Genomic DNA, 16,447 nt, shown 5'->3' on the forward strand with positions numbered 1-16,447 from the left:
ATTGGTCGTTCAGATGTACATGATAATTCAATGTTTCCAGCAGAGAAGAAAAAGCAATTTAAAAAGAATCTACAGCGCAGAATATTCTAATTCCAAAATAGTTGATCCCCCCCCCAACACACCCTAACCAGCCCTTTTGTCTCTCCTCGCTCCCATTTCATCTTGTAGAATCTAGGCTTGCAAGCAGGGACTGTTCTACCTCTGTAAGGCAGGCAGGTTTCATAGGTGCTCCAGAAATAAATTTGAAAACTCACAATTTTCAGATCTGACACACAGAAGAAAGCAAAAGCTCAGGAAAAAAAACCCCAAAACATGTTTTAAAAACAAATTAAAAGTTACAATAACTTTGAATAAATCTATTGTTGCTTTAAAAATGCTTAAAGAGACCCTCTGGTGTTTCTGCCAAGATACTCAGGTACATTTGGGTGCTGAAAGTGACTAACAGAGAGCAATTCATAGTCCCACCTGCTAAATTTCTAAAAGGCAACATCTTTACATACAAATGCATAATGACCATTTTAAAAGCTTCACGCACTAACATGCAAGGTTCATATACTGCCATACATGTTTGCCTTACAATCACTGCTTCCAAGGGTAACAGGGAGTGAGATCAGCTGCCTTTACAGCAGTGTTTTTCAACCTTGGGGTTGGGACCCCAATGGGGTCATGAAGCCTCAGTTGTAAGGTCAGAACAACTTATGGGAATGAAAAAGGTTCAAGAACACTAGGTAGCACCACTAGGTAAAGGAGGAGGTATCTGGTGCTCCCCTTCAGTTATCAGGGGATTGTGTCCCAGTCCTCCTCAGGTTCTTAGCAATTGCGCTAAAAGCTTTCACTGTTACCAGGTTTCATGATAACTTTTTCTGCTCTCTCTGATAAGAATATTTGGTTACGGTGAACAGTGCTGGGAGGGTGTAACAGGTGGGGAGTGGGTAGATAGGTTACCAGGAGGGGACGGGACCAATATTGGGTCCCCAGATAAATAAATCTATTCGGGTTGTGGCACAAAAAAAGGTTGAAGACCACTGCTTTATAGGGTTGCTGAAGGAGCTGCACTAATACACCAACTCTTTGAGGTGGTGCTTGTATATTCCCTGCTGCTAGTATATTTGACATTACTGTACTGATGTTTTGCTAGGTATTGGTGCACACATAACAAAATTCAGCATAGATGTAAAAGATCCCTGCCTTCTACCTGCAGCTCCAGCCCTTAGAAAGTCATATAGAAAGACAAATGGTTGGAATAAAACTCAATTCCTGAAATACCATCCTTTCTCCCAAAGTGTCTTCTGTTGAAACCTTATTTCACTTTGAAATTCAAACCCAATGAAAGCCCTGCTCTCTATATGCCCATGTTATTCAAACTTGCTACACACAAACGTACAGTTATGAGCAGCTTTGTTGCAGAAGAATTACTTACTGTTGAGAAGGCTTCATGAAATGTTAACTTCATTTCATTTACAGTCAATATACCCAATAGTTCATTTTTATACTACATTACAATAACTGGAATCCGGCCAATTTTACTTATTCAATACACAAAAACAGGGCAACTTGGGGTCTAAATAAGGGATTATTGACAAGAGGAAGAAGGATAAATACAGCAATATTAAAGAAATTACCTGAACAAAAGTTATGTTTTTGAAGCATATATATATATATATATATATATATATATATATATGCTCTAAAAATGTGCTTAGCATAAGATTGTCAGAGAGGCTGCTTTGAATTAACAGTCTCTCAACTAAGGTACAACATTTTGAAAGCCCCATTGAACTGAATGGGGCTCCCAAGCTGGGGATTATTTCTGAGTTGACATGCATAGGACTGCACTGCTAGCTTCTTACATTTCTTGCCCAAAAGCTGCTGGGACGTCACTTCTCTGAAGGTGTCAGGTCCACCTCCAACATATATAAAAGCCACTATCACCCCTTGCCCACAAACACTTTGAAGATTAGCATGGAACATCAGTAAACAAGGGAAAATTCATACAGCATCAAAATTCAACAACTGGGGTTCTTAATCTTTCTATGATTACAGCTCCCAATGGCCCAATATGTCCCCATAGCCCCTTCATTAGGCTGTTTAAATCATTGTTATCTCTAGTTTTGTTATGTACCGGTATTATTTCAAAAGATGGCAATAGCTTGGTTTTAATTTACATCTGGATAGCTAGGAACAGAACCCCTCAATCCTTATAGATAATGCTTTTTAATCTAATCCACTGGTTTCCAAACTGGTGGGTGGCAACCCACAAGCCTGAGAGGCACTAGACAATGCCCCTTTAAGGGGTGGGGAGAGGGGGAAGGCAACAACATGATCCTGAGGATCACACTGCTGCTGGGGACTGGGCGGGGTTTTTCTACTTACCTGCAGTCAGCGCTGCAGTCCTGGAAGGTCTTGGGGGTGGACGCGGGGAGCCCTCTGCAGGACTCCCTGTGCCTGCCAAAGTACAAAAAACAGAAAGGGCAGTTCTGGTTTTTGCAACAAAACAGGAAGTGCCCTTTTTTCTTTTTTACACTATTGCAGGCACAGGGAGGCCTGTGGAGGGCTCCACACAACCCCCTCTCCAGGAATGCAGTGCTGACTGCAGAAAAGTTGGAAAAAACCCTTCCATCCCTGGCAGCAGTACGATCCTGGAAGTTGCGTTGCTGCCTTCCCCCTCCCCACAATTTACAATGCTTCCAACTCCCTTGTAGGAGTCTGGGAAGCACTGACCTAATCCAACAACAATTTTGATACAGTTTATAACCAGTGTTTCTCAAACTGTGGGTCGGGACCCGTTTGGTGTGTCATGAGCCAACTTCAAGTGGGTCCCCATTCATTTCAATGTGTATCTTATTTTTAATATATTAGACTTGATGCTACCATGACATGTGTCTGTATTTTGGGGAAATGTTACAGATCTGTACTTTTAACAGGCTATTGTGTGTGTGCTTTTAACAATGATAGACAATAGAGCTTACTCCTGGGTAAGTGTGGGTAGGATTGGAGCCCAGGATTGTGAAAATTTTTCCTGCTTGATGATGTCACTTCCAGTCATATCACTTCCCGTGGGTCCTTGACAGATGCTCATTCTAAAAGTGGCTCCTGGTGCTAAAAGTTTGAAAACCACTGGTCTATACTATTCATAGGCTTAATGAAACTAGTGGTGAATTTTTTTTTTTAAATGCATGGATCCAGGCTAGAGTGATAAACACTGTAGGATGAACAAATGACAAACATCCAAAAACACACTTGCAAAGCAAATGAAATACCTCAGCAGCAACTGACGCAAAAGATTTTTAAAATTTTACATCAAGTTCTAGAAATGTTTTTCCACATGTTATGTGAAGGCAGCCAAGAATATAGTTTCCTTATAAGTCACATTATCAGGTAAAAGCTAGCAATTAACTCCAGAATTACATTTCATGAAGCTCTCCATTTCAAAGAGTTCAAGCCGTGTAGCACTAGTAGGCTTTTAAAAGACCAAACACTTTTTCAAATTTTGGCAACGAAAATGTAATTTCCTTCGGTTGTATGTAGTTTAAAACCCTTTGGATCCTCCTTTCCGAGGGAGTGTTGATTTTTAATCCACACATCTCCTTCAGGTATTTAACAGATTTATTTTAAAAGTTACAGTATTTAGCTTTACAGTCTGCTAAAAAACATAATATCTGGAACAACTGAACTCTTCTTAGATATTTTAGAGTTGTAACTCTCAAGAGAAGGTAAGAAGATTTAGCTACAAATGCCCTCTATTGAACCAACTGAAGTAAAAGGTAACAAAGTGTATATGTGTGTGTGTGTGCGCGTGCGCGCGCACGCACACACACACACACACACGAGAGGTGAACTTTTACAATTGGAATTTTGTGTTTCTGATCTGTTTGAAGCAGTTCTCTCAATTCTAAATTGTTACTTGTTAATTTTGAAACATGCCGAAAACAATTTCAAAGTACCTTGCCTTTTTTTGGTTTCTCTTTTAACTTGACTGTGCATTTGATATTATTTCTTTAAAAAAAAAATACATTGACACACAGGTTAGTCATAGGTCCACGCAATCACTGTACATACTTTGGAAAAGAATTTGTCTTGTACTTAGAATACTAAGGACAGTGCCACGTATGCCAATACTACATAAGTTAATTATAATAATTCTGCAACAGTTGCACATTTCAGCACTGTGAAGTAAGTACTGACACATTACCTACCTTGTCAAAGGAGGAAAGAAATGGAGAACACAAAGGAAAGGGCAATGAAGCTCGAAGTGAAACATCAGCTTGCATAAAACGTAAAGTGCTGCTATCAGGGTTGCAGGTAATTATCAAGGCCCAACTTTTCACACTGAGCTGTGCATTGCCCGGTTTATGAAGGGACTAGGAATTGTGCCTCCTGCTAATTTTTTTGCTGAAAAGAAACTACAACTACACGCCAGTCCCTTAATAAAAACTTTTAACATGGGAAGTATTTTGCACCTTGGTTTTAATGCAAACTTGACACAAGTACACCAAAAACTATTGAGTGCATTAACATACTTATATCAGATTTACAAACGGGTGCTCACAGTACATCCAACGCTGCATTTTTGCCAGGGGAGTGTCTTAGAGGTCTCTCTGCAGCCTCAGATGGAACTGTGCATTTGAACATAGAAAATGGCAAGACAATCACAAAGCACATATGATCCCACAAGGGCTGCTGCAGCAACTCTGAAATATGCCCTAAGCCTGTGGTTCTCAAACTGGGTTATTGCAACAGCCTGAGAGCCCTGGGCTCTGCCCCCTAAAGGGGAAGGCAGTGACATGATCCCCAGGATCACAACACTGCAGGGACAGGGGGGCTTTTTAAAAACATACTTACCTCTTGCCAGAGACTGGGGGGAGCAGGGAGCCCCTGGAACACTCTGCAGGGCTCCTGCAACTTGTAAAAAGTGAAAATGGTGATCGCGAACCACTTCTGGGTTGCAACTGCAAAACCGAAGTGAGTCATGATTGCCATTTTCACTTTTTACAAGCTGCGGAGAGCTCTGCAGAGTGCTCCAAAGGGCTCCCCGCATCCCCAGACCCTGGCAGGAGGTAAGTTATGCTTTAAAAGTCCCCTGCCCCGCAGTGGAACGATCCTGGGGATTGTGTAACTGCCTTTTTCCCCATCCCCACAAAGACTTATCTTGGGAGGTTTACTCCTGAGAAGTTTGAGAATCCCTGACCAAAGCAATCAGAGGTGGCAAGACCACCACAATATCTTGTGGGAGCCTTGTGGAATCATACTACCTATCCACCTCCCTTATTTGAGAGCAGCATGAAGGAAAGGGGCAAGAAACAAATCTATATTTTAAGAAGCAGAAAACATAAGAGTGTCAAAGACAGACATATTGGGAGTGCTACTACAGAAGAATAAAATGAGACTTTCTGGACTAAATATAATTATTGAAGTATGGTGGTGAGATATAATAATAGACATACCAATTCTAAAGCATATTCCAATGATTCTGATGGAACCAAGACGATGGGAGGACTGATGTTCAAAATCTCAAACCCACTTCAAATTAGATGAGGAAAAACTTGTTGAAATTGTTGTTTTTTTTAAAAAAGGTTTGGGCATACAAAAACATGCAAAAAATGGAACCAGAAGGGTAAAGTCAGTGAGAGGGGACTAAAAATAAAACCTCTATAGAAAGAACTGTTGAAAAAAAGAGGCCAGTGATTGGACAGAATGAATGTAGCACACAAACCTGCCTCCAGGCTTCCAAAGAAAAGGTTGTGAAATTCAGACATAAGAGGTAGAACAATAGATCAAAGCAGGGAGAAAGATGAAAACCCACCCCTCAAAGAAAAAACAAAAACACACACAGACCCCACCAACCCTTGAGAATGCAATAGGGAACCATTTCTCTGAACTGGGATCAATTTCTCTAAACAGTGCTAAAAGCAACATAATACAAGATTTGAATAAGAAAAAGGAAGAGCTTCTGAAAAACATATCTAGAGAAAATGCAGAAAAACCAGAACAGGTAACTGAGGTAAACGTAACATATACATTTAAGATACAGAAACATATTTATTTTTCAACAAAGGCCAGCCTGCAAAAGTAAGGAAGAAAAAAATAACCACAAGAGAATGGAAAGAGGGGGCACCACCCCCAAAGCACATTTCCTTTGTCATCAAGATAACAGAGTGCAGAGAAAATGTTTAAGGGTAACAAAAATACTGAATTCAAAATAAAAACAAGATCACACAGTAAATAAAAAATATTCATAATTGTATTTTCAACTGAGAAAACTGATGACATTGAGAACGTACTCTTGAAAGAACATAAGAGAAAAATGTTCGATAAAGCTGGTAAAAAACCAAAATCAAATGGATGATGAGTGTTATGAAGTGCAGTTTGTGCCAAGATATCTAATCTAAAGGTGCACTACTCGCATTCATTTGTTTTAAAGATACAATAAATAAACTGACGTATACTGTGAAAGTGGAGCTTCTCACATGGCAATGTGCCATTTTGTACAGATTCAAATATTACCAGATTTAAATTTGGAAAAAGTTTAAAAACGAATATAAATGTCTGTGTTTAAAAGGATACTTAACTAGAGGTTAAATCTCAATACAGTTTTCCAATGTTATTAAAATATTAAATACATATATTAAAAGACTGATGACTAACAATTACAGAGATTTCATTAAAATATTTTATTGTTGAGCAAAAAGTATGTTGAGAAACAGTGTAGTTTCCATTTCAAAATAAAAATTCCAGTTAGAAGTGCGATGTCAAAACACCACCACAAAACCTCACAACATGCCACTAAGGACCCAATCCTATGCAGTGCGTGTCGGCTCACCGCCGGTGCATGCTGTCACAAATGTGCCATAAGGCACATTTACAGGCCCTAGCACCAGTGCTAGCCCAGCGCTGGCCACCGGAGCTCCACTGCTCGGCAGTCGCATGGATCGCAGAGCAGAGAAGAGGTAGGTGGGGGAGTGGGGGGAGGCGGCGTTGTGGGGCAGGGAAGGTGGGACCTTTCGCTCCACTGGATCCAGAGCCTCCGTGTCAGAATGGCCGCCTGACATGGAGGCTCTTCATTCTATACAGACCTTTGGGTCAACATAGAACCAAGTAGCCCCACTGTGGGGCTACTCACTTTACCCGGGGGAAGGGGACAAGTCCTCTTCTCCCAAGGAGAAGGCGGCAACTGCCTGGCGCGCGCTGGATGCAATGGAAGCCATTTTTGGCACTGCTGCAGCCTCACACACTGGGCAGCTCAAGATTGGGCTGTAAATTCTCAAAGACTCCATTTACCCATGGCATCCTTTTTCCAGGGGGAAAGCCATGGCAACACCATTTGGGTTTTTCATAGCACCCTGGCCACCAAGGCCTCAGCATTACACTAATGATGCTGGGATATAAGTGTTGCCCCCTCTCCCTCTTTTATAGCCCACTATAGTTTGCCATCACATCCAAAGTGGCTGAAATTCTACACACGCTTAGCTGAGACAGAGTCTCACTGAACTCAGCTGGACTTACTTCTAAGTAGATTATGCTAGGATTATGCTGACAAACCCCACCAAAGAGAGGTTGGTGCCAACCATAGTTTGTCCTATTCACATGCAATGGCAAACCATGACTTGCTGCCAGAGAGAAAGTTGGGAAGCGGGGGGGAGGGGGGGAGAGAGGCAAGAGGAGCAGATGAGCCTAAGGTTTATTTTATCTGATGCCAAACAATGTAGTCATGGCATAACATTCTGTCCAAGCAAAGTCTGAAAGTTAAAAATTAAAGTTTCAATGGAACTGCAAGCTCAAATTGAGTTGATAATTCAGAAACTTAGGGCCAATCCTATACAATTTTCCAGTGCTGATACAGCCGTGCCAACAGCACGTGCACTACATACTGCGGTGATGGGACAGACATGAAGGCCTCAAGGTAAGGGATTGTTTGTTCCTTTACCTTGGGGCTGCACTGTGACTGCATGAGTGCTGGAAAGTTGGACAGGATTGGGCCCTTAAATCCTGTTCCTTTTTGGCTTATCCAGCAAAAATCTATCCCAGTCACCTTATTATTATTCCTTCAATCAGATTAAGGTCTCACAAGTGCAAACAGGATTTGGGAGGGGGGGAGGGGGGGAGAAAAACTGCTAGAGTGGAAAAGACTAGTAAAGTATATTTCAATGATGTAAATATTGTTAAATGATGATTAAGTTAATATGATGCACAATCATTTCTCATATTAGAACATATTGGTGTTAGTCATATAAAATGCACACATCCTTGAGACAGTGAGTAGCAGAAAACCACCAACTCATTTTGCAGTCATGAGGGATAAAACAATCATGCACCAGAAAGTCTCTACTTCTTCTTCAGTCCCAATGCCAAACAGAGAAGGGGGAGGGAAGGTAATAAGAAATTGGGTTTTTTATTATGTTTCTTCTGCAAGTAAGTAAAAAGTCCTGTAAAATATTGTATGCTTATCACCATAGGTCAGCAGTAATCTGTGCAGATACATGTAGATCTTTAAGATTAATTTGGACCAGCAGAAAATATTAGGGAAGGTTTTTCAAACAGTTTATCGGGAACACCATTATTCTGAGGAATCTAATTCCCCAGATAAATAAATAAGCTGCCAAGAAATGTTCTATTCCGCGGTCATGCAAACAAAGGACATGAGATAAAATTTCGATTAAATTTGCAATATACGTACTTGTTACTTCCTGTAGAAAATCCAAGCAAGGTCGGCTACTTCCAGAAATACTTATTGAAACCGCCAATGGCGTCTGTCCTTCATAGTTCCTTGTATTAGTGTCTGCCCCATAATTGTACAACATCTGCGCACAGAGTACATCATCCCTAAGTGCAGACAAGTGCAACGGTGTCTGTCCATCTTCTAAGCGCCCCAGGTTTGTATCTGCCCCTCTCTGAAGGAACATCCGGCAGTAAGAGTGATTACTTTTGATCACAGCATAGCGTAACAGGAAGCCATTTTGAATGTCAATGTTGGCATTGTGATCCAAGAGTATTTTGACACAGCTGGACCGTTCACGGATAATGGCCAGTTGAAGTGGTGTCGTACCTTTGTCACTAAGCGGATCAACCTCAGCCTTGAACTCCAACAGGAGTCGAACAAACGAGTCTCTGCCATAGTGAGCCGCCACATGGAGGGGAGTCCAGCCATCGTTGCTCTTTGCATTAATAATATCAACACGGTAGTCAGATTCCAGCATTAGGCGTGCTATCCGGGCCCGGCCATGCATGGCTGCGTAATGCAGAGCAGTGAAGCCTCCAATTAAATCTTTCACGGTGGGATCAGCTAAAGTTAAGCAACATTTTATGAAGTTAGTCGTTTAAAAAATCTAAAGAAGGCAGTTTAATATACAACTATTTTTTTCTGTGCATTGTGAACATTCCTGGGATCTAGAAAACACTCTTATTCAGCTGTTCCACTTGATTAATTTACTCTCCTTTAATGTCAATTAGCGTTTATATAGTGCTTTACAGGACTCATTTTAGAGTGAATTAGTAAACATCTGGATAGTTGGAGACATCCAACATCACTGGGAAAAACCAGGATCCTAGCTTAGGGATTTCCAACTCTGGCTGATCCCAACAATACCACAACACAGTCTGCATGAAATTGTAAATATGTGGCTAGGGGTTTGCCTCGTTCTAGTTCAGTGCTGTTCCTCCGACTAAAAATTACTGTAATTTAAGATGTGATTTTGTCTGGTGAGGGCAGTGGTTGCTCAATTAAAAGAGGTATCAGGTCCAGATCAAGGGTCTTTGTACTCAATTTACCATAGATACTCGCCTATAAGGCAAAAAATTTCTTCCCAGAAAAGCAGCCTGAATCATTGCCCCGCCTTATCTCTGGGGCAGGCAAGCAGCAAGGGTGGGGGGAGGAGGAGAGTGAGCCAGCCAATCACTATTGTGGGAGGGAGGGAGGGAGCTAGGGAGCAAGTGATCTTCTGCTGAGATCTTAGCTGCATGCTGGCAGGAGCTAGGAAGCACTTGCAACAGCTGCTTATGTAGGAAGCTTTTAGGAGAGCATGCTTGCTTCTGCAGTATCCCCAGGCAATCAGGCATTTATGCAGCAAAGTTTAGCTGCCTCTGAGATCCCATTGCAATGTTCTGTGCCTATGCAGGAGCCACTGAAACTCTCCTGGGGGAGAAGTAAGGGATTAATTGCCATCCGTGAGGCCCCCACCCTCCACTTGGTTAATGGTTCTACTGGTATGCTGTTTCCAGTGTACTTAGAGCCCAATCCTAGGCTTGTCTACTCAGAAGTAAGTTCCATTAAAATCAATGAGGCTTACTCCCAGGAAAGTGTGGATGGGATTGTGGCCTTATTCTGATAGTGTTTACAAATGGTTGTTAAGAGAACAATTAAAAAAATTAGTGAATAAAAATGTATCTTATGATCTATCATAGCTTTTAATAAATTAGAGACTATTTTTAATACTGTTTTTGCTATACTATGTATACATAGTATAACAAAAACTATTAAAAAATAGTGTATGTATGTATACATACTATGTATGTATACATGAATGTATACATACTATGTATGTATACATGTATGTATAGATGTATACATACTATGTATATATACTGTGTTTTTAATAAATTAGTGACTGTACAGTTCTTAGGTAACAATTACTGGGAGGTTATTTTTCAGGATCTGGCCTCGGGTAAAATCAGACAAAATTATAGTCAGACACTTCTCCAAGTTAAACCCCTGACTTACCCGAGGGTCATAGCAAATTCCATGATTTTGGGCTCAAAACCTGCCCTCGTCTTATCTGTGAGATGGACTTATAGGCGAGTATCTGCGGTGATACTGCAGTGGTTCTCACATATTTAGCACCGGGATCCTTTTTAGAATGAGAATCTGTCAGGATCCACTGGAAGTGATGGTCATGACTGGAAGTGACATCATCAAGCAGGAAATTATTTAACAATCCTAGGCTGCAATCCTACCCATGCTTACCTAGGCGTAAGACCAATTTACTATCATTGTTGAAAAAATATACATAGTAGCTTGGTAAAAGTACAGGTCTAACATTTCCCCAAATGCAGTCACATACCAGTCTAATATATTAAAAATAAAATATTGAAATGAATGTGGACCCACCTGAAATTGGCTCACGACCCACCTATAGTCCCAACCCACAGTTTGAGAAACACTGTAATATTGTATAGAAGAGGATCCAAAATATAGGAGATATATTTTTCCCCTTTTGCACAGTCTCATATTTATGCAATCTCTTGGAAGGTTTGATTGAAGTAATAAACTATCACTACTATGAAATGTAAAATAGTAATCACACACAATACTTCCACCACACAGTGTTGTATCTTGACACCAGCAGTATTCAGAAGATGCTTTCCCTCAATGCAATTCATTTTCGGGGAGTTTTAAAGGGTTTTCTATGAATCAATGTTTTGTACAGAAGTTTTAAACAAGAAGCAGAGCAAGATACCCACCTAAAAGTGACAATTCAAATTAAAGTGAGATTAACAAAATCCTAATTTTAGAATGCAACGCATGAATTTATTAACTGAAGCTTGAATTCTAGTAGCTAGATATGCTTTCAAGTCAATTCTTCCCCCTGGTTACTATATTCTGGCTAGAAGACAAATTAAAAGGAGTACGAATACACAAATTGATCTCATACAGTCAGATTTCCCTGGCCTCCACCATGCACTTTAAAACCAACTGCTCAAGGTATTTCTACCTACCCCAGTCCCCTTCAGCTCTAACATTTCATGCTTCTTTCAGTGTTTTGTTTTTCCCCTTGTGCTGCTTCTTGGACTTAAAGAGAAGCATGTGTAGCAACATCTGCTGGCCCAAGATGCGGATGTATTGTGGTCTGGCAAGATGAGGTTGTTTTGGGGGGTGTAATACTGTATAAGGTAAAGAAAGTTCCTCTGTGGTCTGCAGCATTTCCAAAACATGTACGCTATATGTTAGTCTTGATCGAGATGATCTGAAATGTTTTCTATAAAAATGACAATAATATGGGTTTGCCATTTTGCAAAATTTTAAGATTTTGCAAGAATGCAAACATCTGTTTATTAAGGAAGGATGGAAAAAAAAATCAGGTGAAATAACAAAATTCATAGAGATATTTTCCCCCTCTACACACACACACACACACACACACACCTAAAAGTAAAACCATGATCTGATTAGATTTAATATTCTTCCAACACAGACACACACGTTCCTTTCCCCATCAAAAAATTTTCAAACCTTCCAACCCTAAACACCTGCACTGACACTGCCTACAAAATTAAGATAAGAAATGTGCAAGATTTATGTTAGCACTGTGAAACACAAATCACATCCTGGACAATTGCTTGGCTGAAGAATGGACAATATTTACTTTTACAAGTGAACAATAGTTTCGTTTCCCCGCTAGCTGGACAGTGGAAGGATCCAGTGCAGACAATTTCAGTACATTTGTTTTGTAGATGAGCAAACATGTACATTTTGCAATAATTTGCTCGGGACAAAACTTTCTGAACAGAGATTGTCTCTAATAAAGAGTTTACCCTAGCATAAAATGCATTAAACTTCCTGTCTTTTAAAATAAGGTACATTTTGCATTAACTTTTTTTCCCTGTTTTCACTGACAATCAAAAGGAAGGGTACAAAAGAGATCAATTGCTCCAATATTGCTTCTTAAGCCATTCCTGTCCAACTTTGCATATATGTAGCTGGAATCAAATGTGGGCTGTGGGCTGGGAAGAAATGGGTAAACTAAACTGGTTTTTCAGAAAATGTTACACAAATACAATTTATGTAGGCTAAAGATAACCACACCTGAATACCCCTTCTCTCTTTAAAAAAAATTTTATTTTTTTTTAAAATCTTATAAAGAGACACATGATTCTGCAGTTAAGATTAAACCACTTGGGTGTGCAAACTGAAAGTTAAGGACGGTGTTCATAAATGAGGGGACTATCTGATTCAAGAGGAAGAATTTGATGATCGGGTGGTATGGATAACTGTACTTCAATGAGAAATTGCAAAGAAAAGATGGAAACACTGAGCTACTTCTGTCTTGGAAACAGTGGCAACTGAACAGGCCATCCTGCTATTCCCAACCGTAATCTCACATTCTTCCTGCAGTGCTCTTCAAGTTCCTGAACCAGTCCAACCACTGCCTTTCCGGCAATTTCTCTAGCACGACTGAGGAACTTTACGTCCACATTATCATTATCATCATAACTGGCCTGCTCTGTTGGAACCACATGCAGAAGTTAAACCAAACAACTTTCAAACCACTGTATCCTTAGAAATAATTCTGCTCCCTCTAGTGAACTACAATACAGTATGCAGTTACCACGGGAGAGCACAGAAGATTCAGCCTGTTTAAACTAGCTACTTCTAGAAAGTCACATTGCAGCAATGTAATCAGACAATCATAACTGGTTACTATAATCCTGTTTAGGATCAGACTTTACTGAACTAGTTTCCTACTTGGTTAAGCTGTCTGTGTAATGCCTGCAAGGGGTTCTTACATCAGAGTTGATCAAACAAATGATACAAACACTGTATCTGAAATGTGATGAATTTTCTGAATCTGATACACATTTTATTTGAAGTGGAAAATTTTACACCAAAATGCAAATTGGAAAGTAAATAATAAATTCTAAGGCTTTAATTCATTAGTATGTCTTAATTGAAGCCTACCCCCAAAGCCAAACAATCACGATCTCTCATGAAGTGCTCTTATTGCCTGTTACCCACCAAATGCTCAGCTAGAAGATATAGAAACCATGACACACCAACTACCATAAGTATTTACTAGTGGATTCAAGCCATGTTTTGAAAAACCTTGGATTCTATGAAAGCTTATTAAAGAAATCACCCAAGAAAACAGCAGTTCATAGACAGCTCGCCCACCATCATTGATCTTCTGCAAGGGGCAAACACTGGGGAATATCTGACTGACAGCTCGGCCCCTAACCTTGCTGTGCATGACCCAAGTAAGTATGCCTCAGAATCTTCTGTGATGTGCAGGGTGCATGGGTGAGACTTGTGATAGAAGACTCTGTGGACAGGGTTTCATGAATGTAGAAACTTTGCAAGTCACTGCAACTTCAGTGACCATTCCACTGCTGCCTTAAAGTGAGACGCAAAACAGCAATGTCTCCTCTACTGCACCATCCGGAAGCACTGCTATTCAGTTTATCTCCTCCCAGACCTGCCTCCGTCAACAGCCTCATCACTAAAACAATTAGTAATTTTATGTAAGAATGGGTATCTGAATTAGTGTCTTTCTTTTTTCCCTGCCCATCACTTTTCCCTTAAAGGAAAAGTGTCCATTAAATTATAAGCCTGCAGGCAGCGCCTGTAGTGTTTTTTAATCTATGTACAGTGCCTAGAAAATTCTAGGCACATAAACATTATTATAAACATGTATTAACACCATATATTGCCAATCAATAGCATCACATGCTAAATGCCATTCTGTGTCAACTATAAACAATGTCAACTCTCTCATATCGGATATTGAAATTCAATACAGGCATGCCCCCGTATCCATGGGGGTTCTGTTTCGGAACCCGCACAGTTAAGTAAAACTGTGGATATAGGCAAACATCCTCCCCCCCCCCCCCATCCTCCAGAGCCAAGGGAAGCTCTGCTCCCCTCACCTTTGGAGAGTCCTCTGAGCCCAACAGAGGAAAAAAAACAAACACAACTTCTGGTTTCCCCATGAAACTGGAAGTTGCATTTTTTTCACTGTTGGGTTCAGTTCGAGTCCTGCAGAAGCCTGTGAATGGAGGTCTCTGCTGGGCTCAGAGGACCTTCTGGAGGCAAGGGAAGCAGAGCTCCCCCCCGCCTCCAAGGGGCCTGCATGCAGAGCAGCCAGACCCAATCCATGGATAAGTGAATCCACATATACAGAATCCGTAGATACAAGGGCCCCCAGCATTATTGGGCATCAAATACAGTACAGATATTTTTTTCTCTATTGGATAGCTGAGCTTTCAGAGAACAACTGAAGTACATATATTCAACATCTGAATTTACAATTCTGAGTACTGTATTTTTTTTTTAGAGCAAACACATGTCAGGTCTAGCTTACATAGGCTCTGCAAGTACTATACTGCCATCTTCTGGCAAAACGTAGCAGAGGAAGGCACAAAAATCAGTTGAAGCTTTTTGTGTTAAGCATTCAACAATAACTTTACTACACTTGTAAAGTATACGAAGGTTCTGTGGTTCAGGTCCAAGCTAAACCTTCCTTTGCTTGGAAGCAGTGGTAAGTAATTTCTTGATACTTGGGACTTGTGCTATTCTCCCAGCAACTTCCAAAAAAATAGCTGAATTGGTCTGTTATAGCAAGTCACACAAAGGTCAATCTGTAGTCCCAGTTGTCTTTCCTCTGGAGCAAGAAGTTCTTTGGGTACAACCCAAATAATTTGTGACATCTTAAGGAGCAACAATATACTGTAGCATAAACTTCTGTGAACAAGAGACCCCTTAATCAGAAGCAAGAAATGCAATTCATAACCATCTGGCCTGTCATTTACCATTTTTTTCGGATCGTTATAACTACACATACACCCCTCTGCCAATAGAGGATAATACTTCAAGCATCTGATGGAGTAGGCACTAGTCCACAAAAGCATATGCCACAACACATCCAATAACCTTTAAGATGCCAGGCAAAACATTGTAATTTATTCTCCCTGTAGCGACCAATAGGTTGAAACCATAATTCCCTTGACACGGGACCCAATTCCACAACTGTGTCACTGAGCCACAAAAACTTCATATTATGGAACACATGTTCTTGTGTACATGGGGCAATACAAAGAAAAAATAATTTAAAAAGGGAAGATGCAATTTGAGCACACTGTTCTTTTCTTTACAGATACAGCCACAGCACAAGCACGGGAATCTGCTTCACTGTGAGACTATCAGGAAAGAGAAGTTCAAAATGCAAACACTGTTGCCAAGACTCCAAAAGAGCAAGTGGCAGTTGATCACATAACCAGAATCAAACAATAAGATTTAAATCTCACTTGCAACATATGAAATTATTTCCATCTTAGATTTCCCTGCCCCAGTACAATTACGTGCACTGGCTATCAATGAGCAGTTAATGTGGTACTTATACATGAAGTTTTAGATCAGGAGAATATCAAATTTTCAGACTGATTCAGTTGGACTAGCTCAGGCTATTAGCTGCTTGTCCCAGCTGGCTGATCCTCCCCACCCCCCCAAAAAAGGAATCATCTGAGAACATCCCTGGAGCTTTCATGTGGGAGAAGACAGCTTCCACCCTGCCTCAAGTTTACCAACACATTATGCCAACAAGCAGGTTTCAGTTCACTGGCAGTCAAATGTTGAACTATCTTACCCCATGGTTTAGGGTTCAAGCAGGAGATACTGGAGTAAATGTAGCTTCTACCCGAGCACAGCAATGAGTTCTGGAAACACTATCCTTAACCTGTTCTC

General features: G+C 40.5%; 1 protein-coding gene across 3 annotated transcripts in view; it reads right to left on the reverse strand.

Moving 5' to 3' along the window:
• ASB7 (ankyrin repeat and SOCS box containing 7) overlaps positions 1-16,447 on the reverse strand; it is a 50,272-nt gene that overhangs the window by 13,454 nt on the left and 20,371 nt on the right. For 2 of the 3 annotated variants that reach the window (XM_066635553.1, XM_066635552.1), the window contains exon 5: positions 8,433-9,280. In XM_066635553.1, coding sequence (XP_066491650.1) covers positions 8,517-9,280 — 764 coding nt within the window. In that variant the 3' untranslated portion in view covers positions 8,433-8,516. Of the gene's footprint in view, positions 1-8,432; positions 9,281-16,447 lie in introns of those variants that run through there. The other variant, XM_066635554.1, reaches the window with a different exon arrangement.

The sequence above is a fragment of the Tiliqua scincoides genome, chromosome 8, assembly GCF_035046505.1.
Source record: "Tiliqua scincoides isolate rTilSci1 chromosome 8, rTilSci1.hap2, whole genome shotgun sequence".
Lineage (NCBI taxonomy): Eukaryota > Metazoa > Chordata > Lepidosauria > Squamata > Scincidae > Tiliqua > Tiliqua scincoides.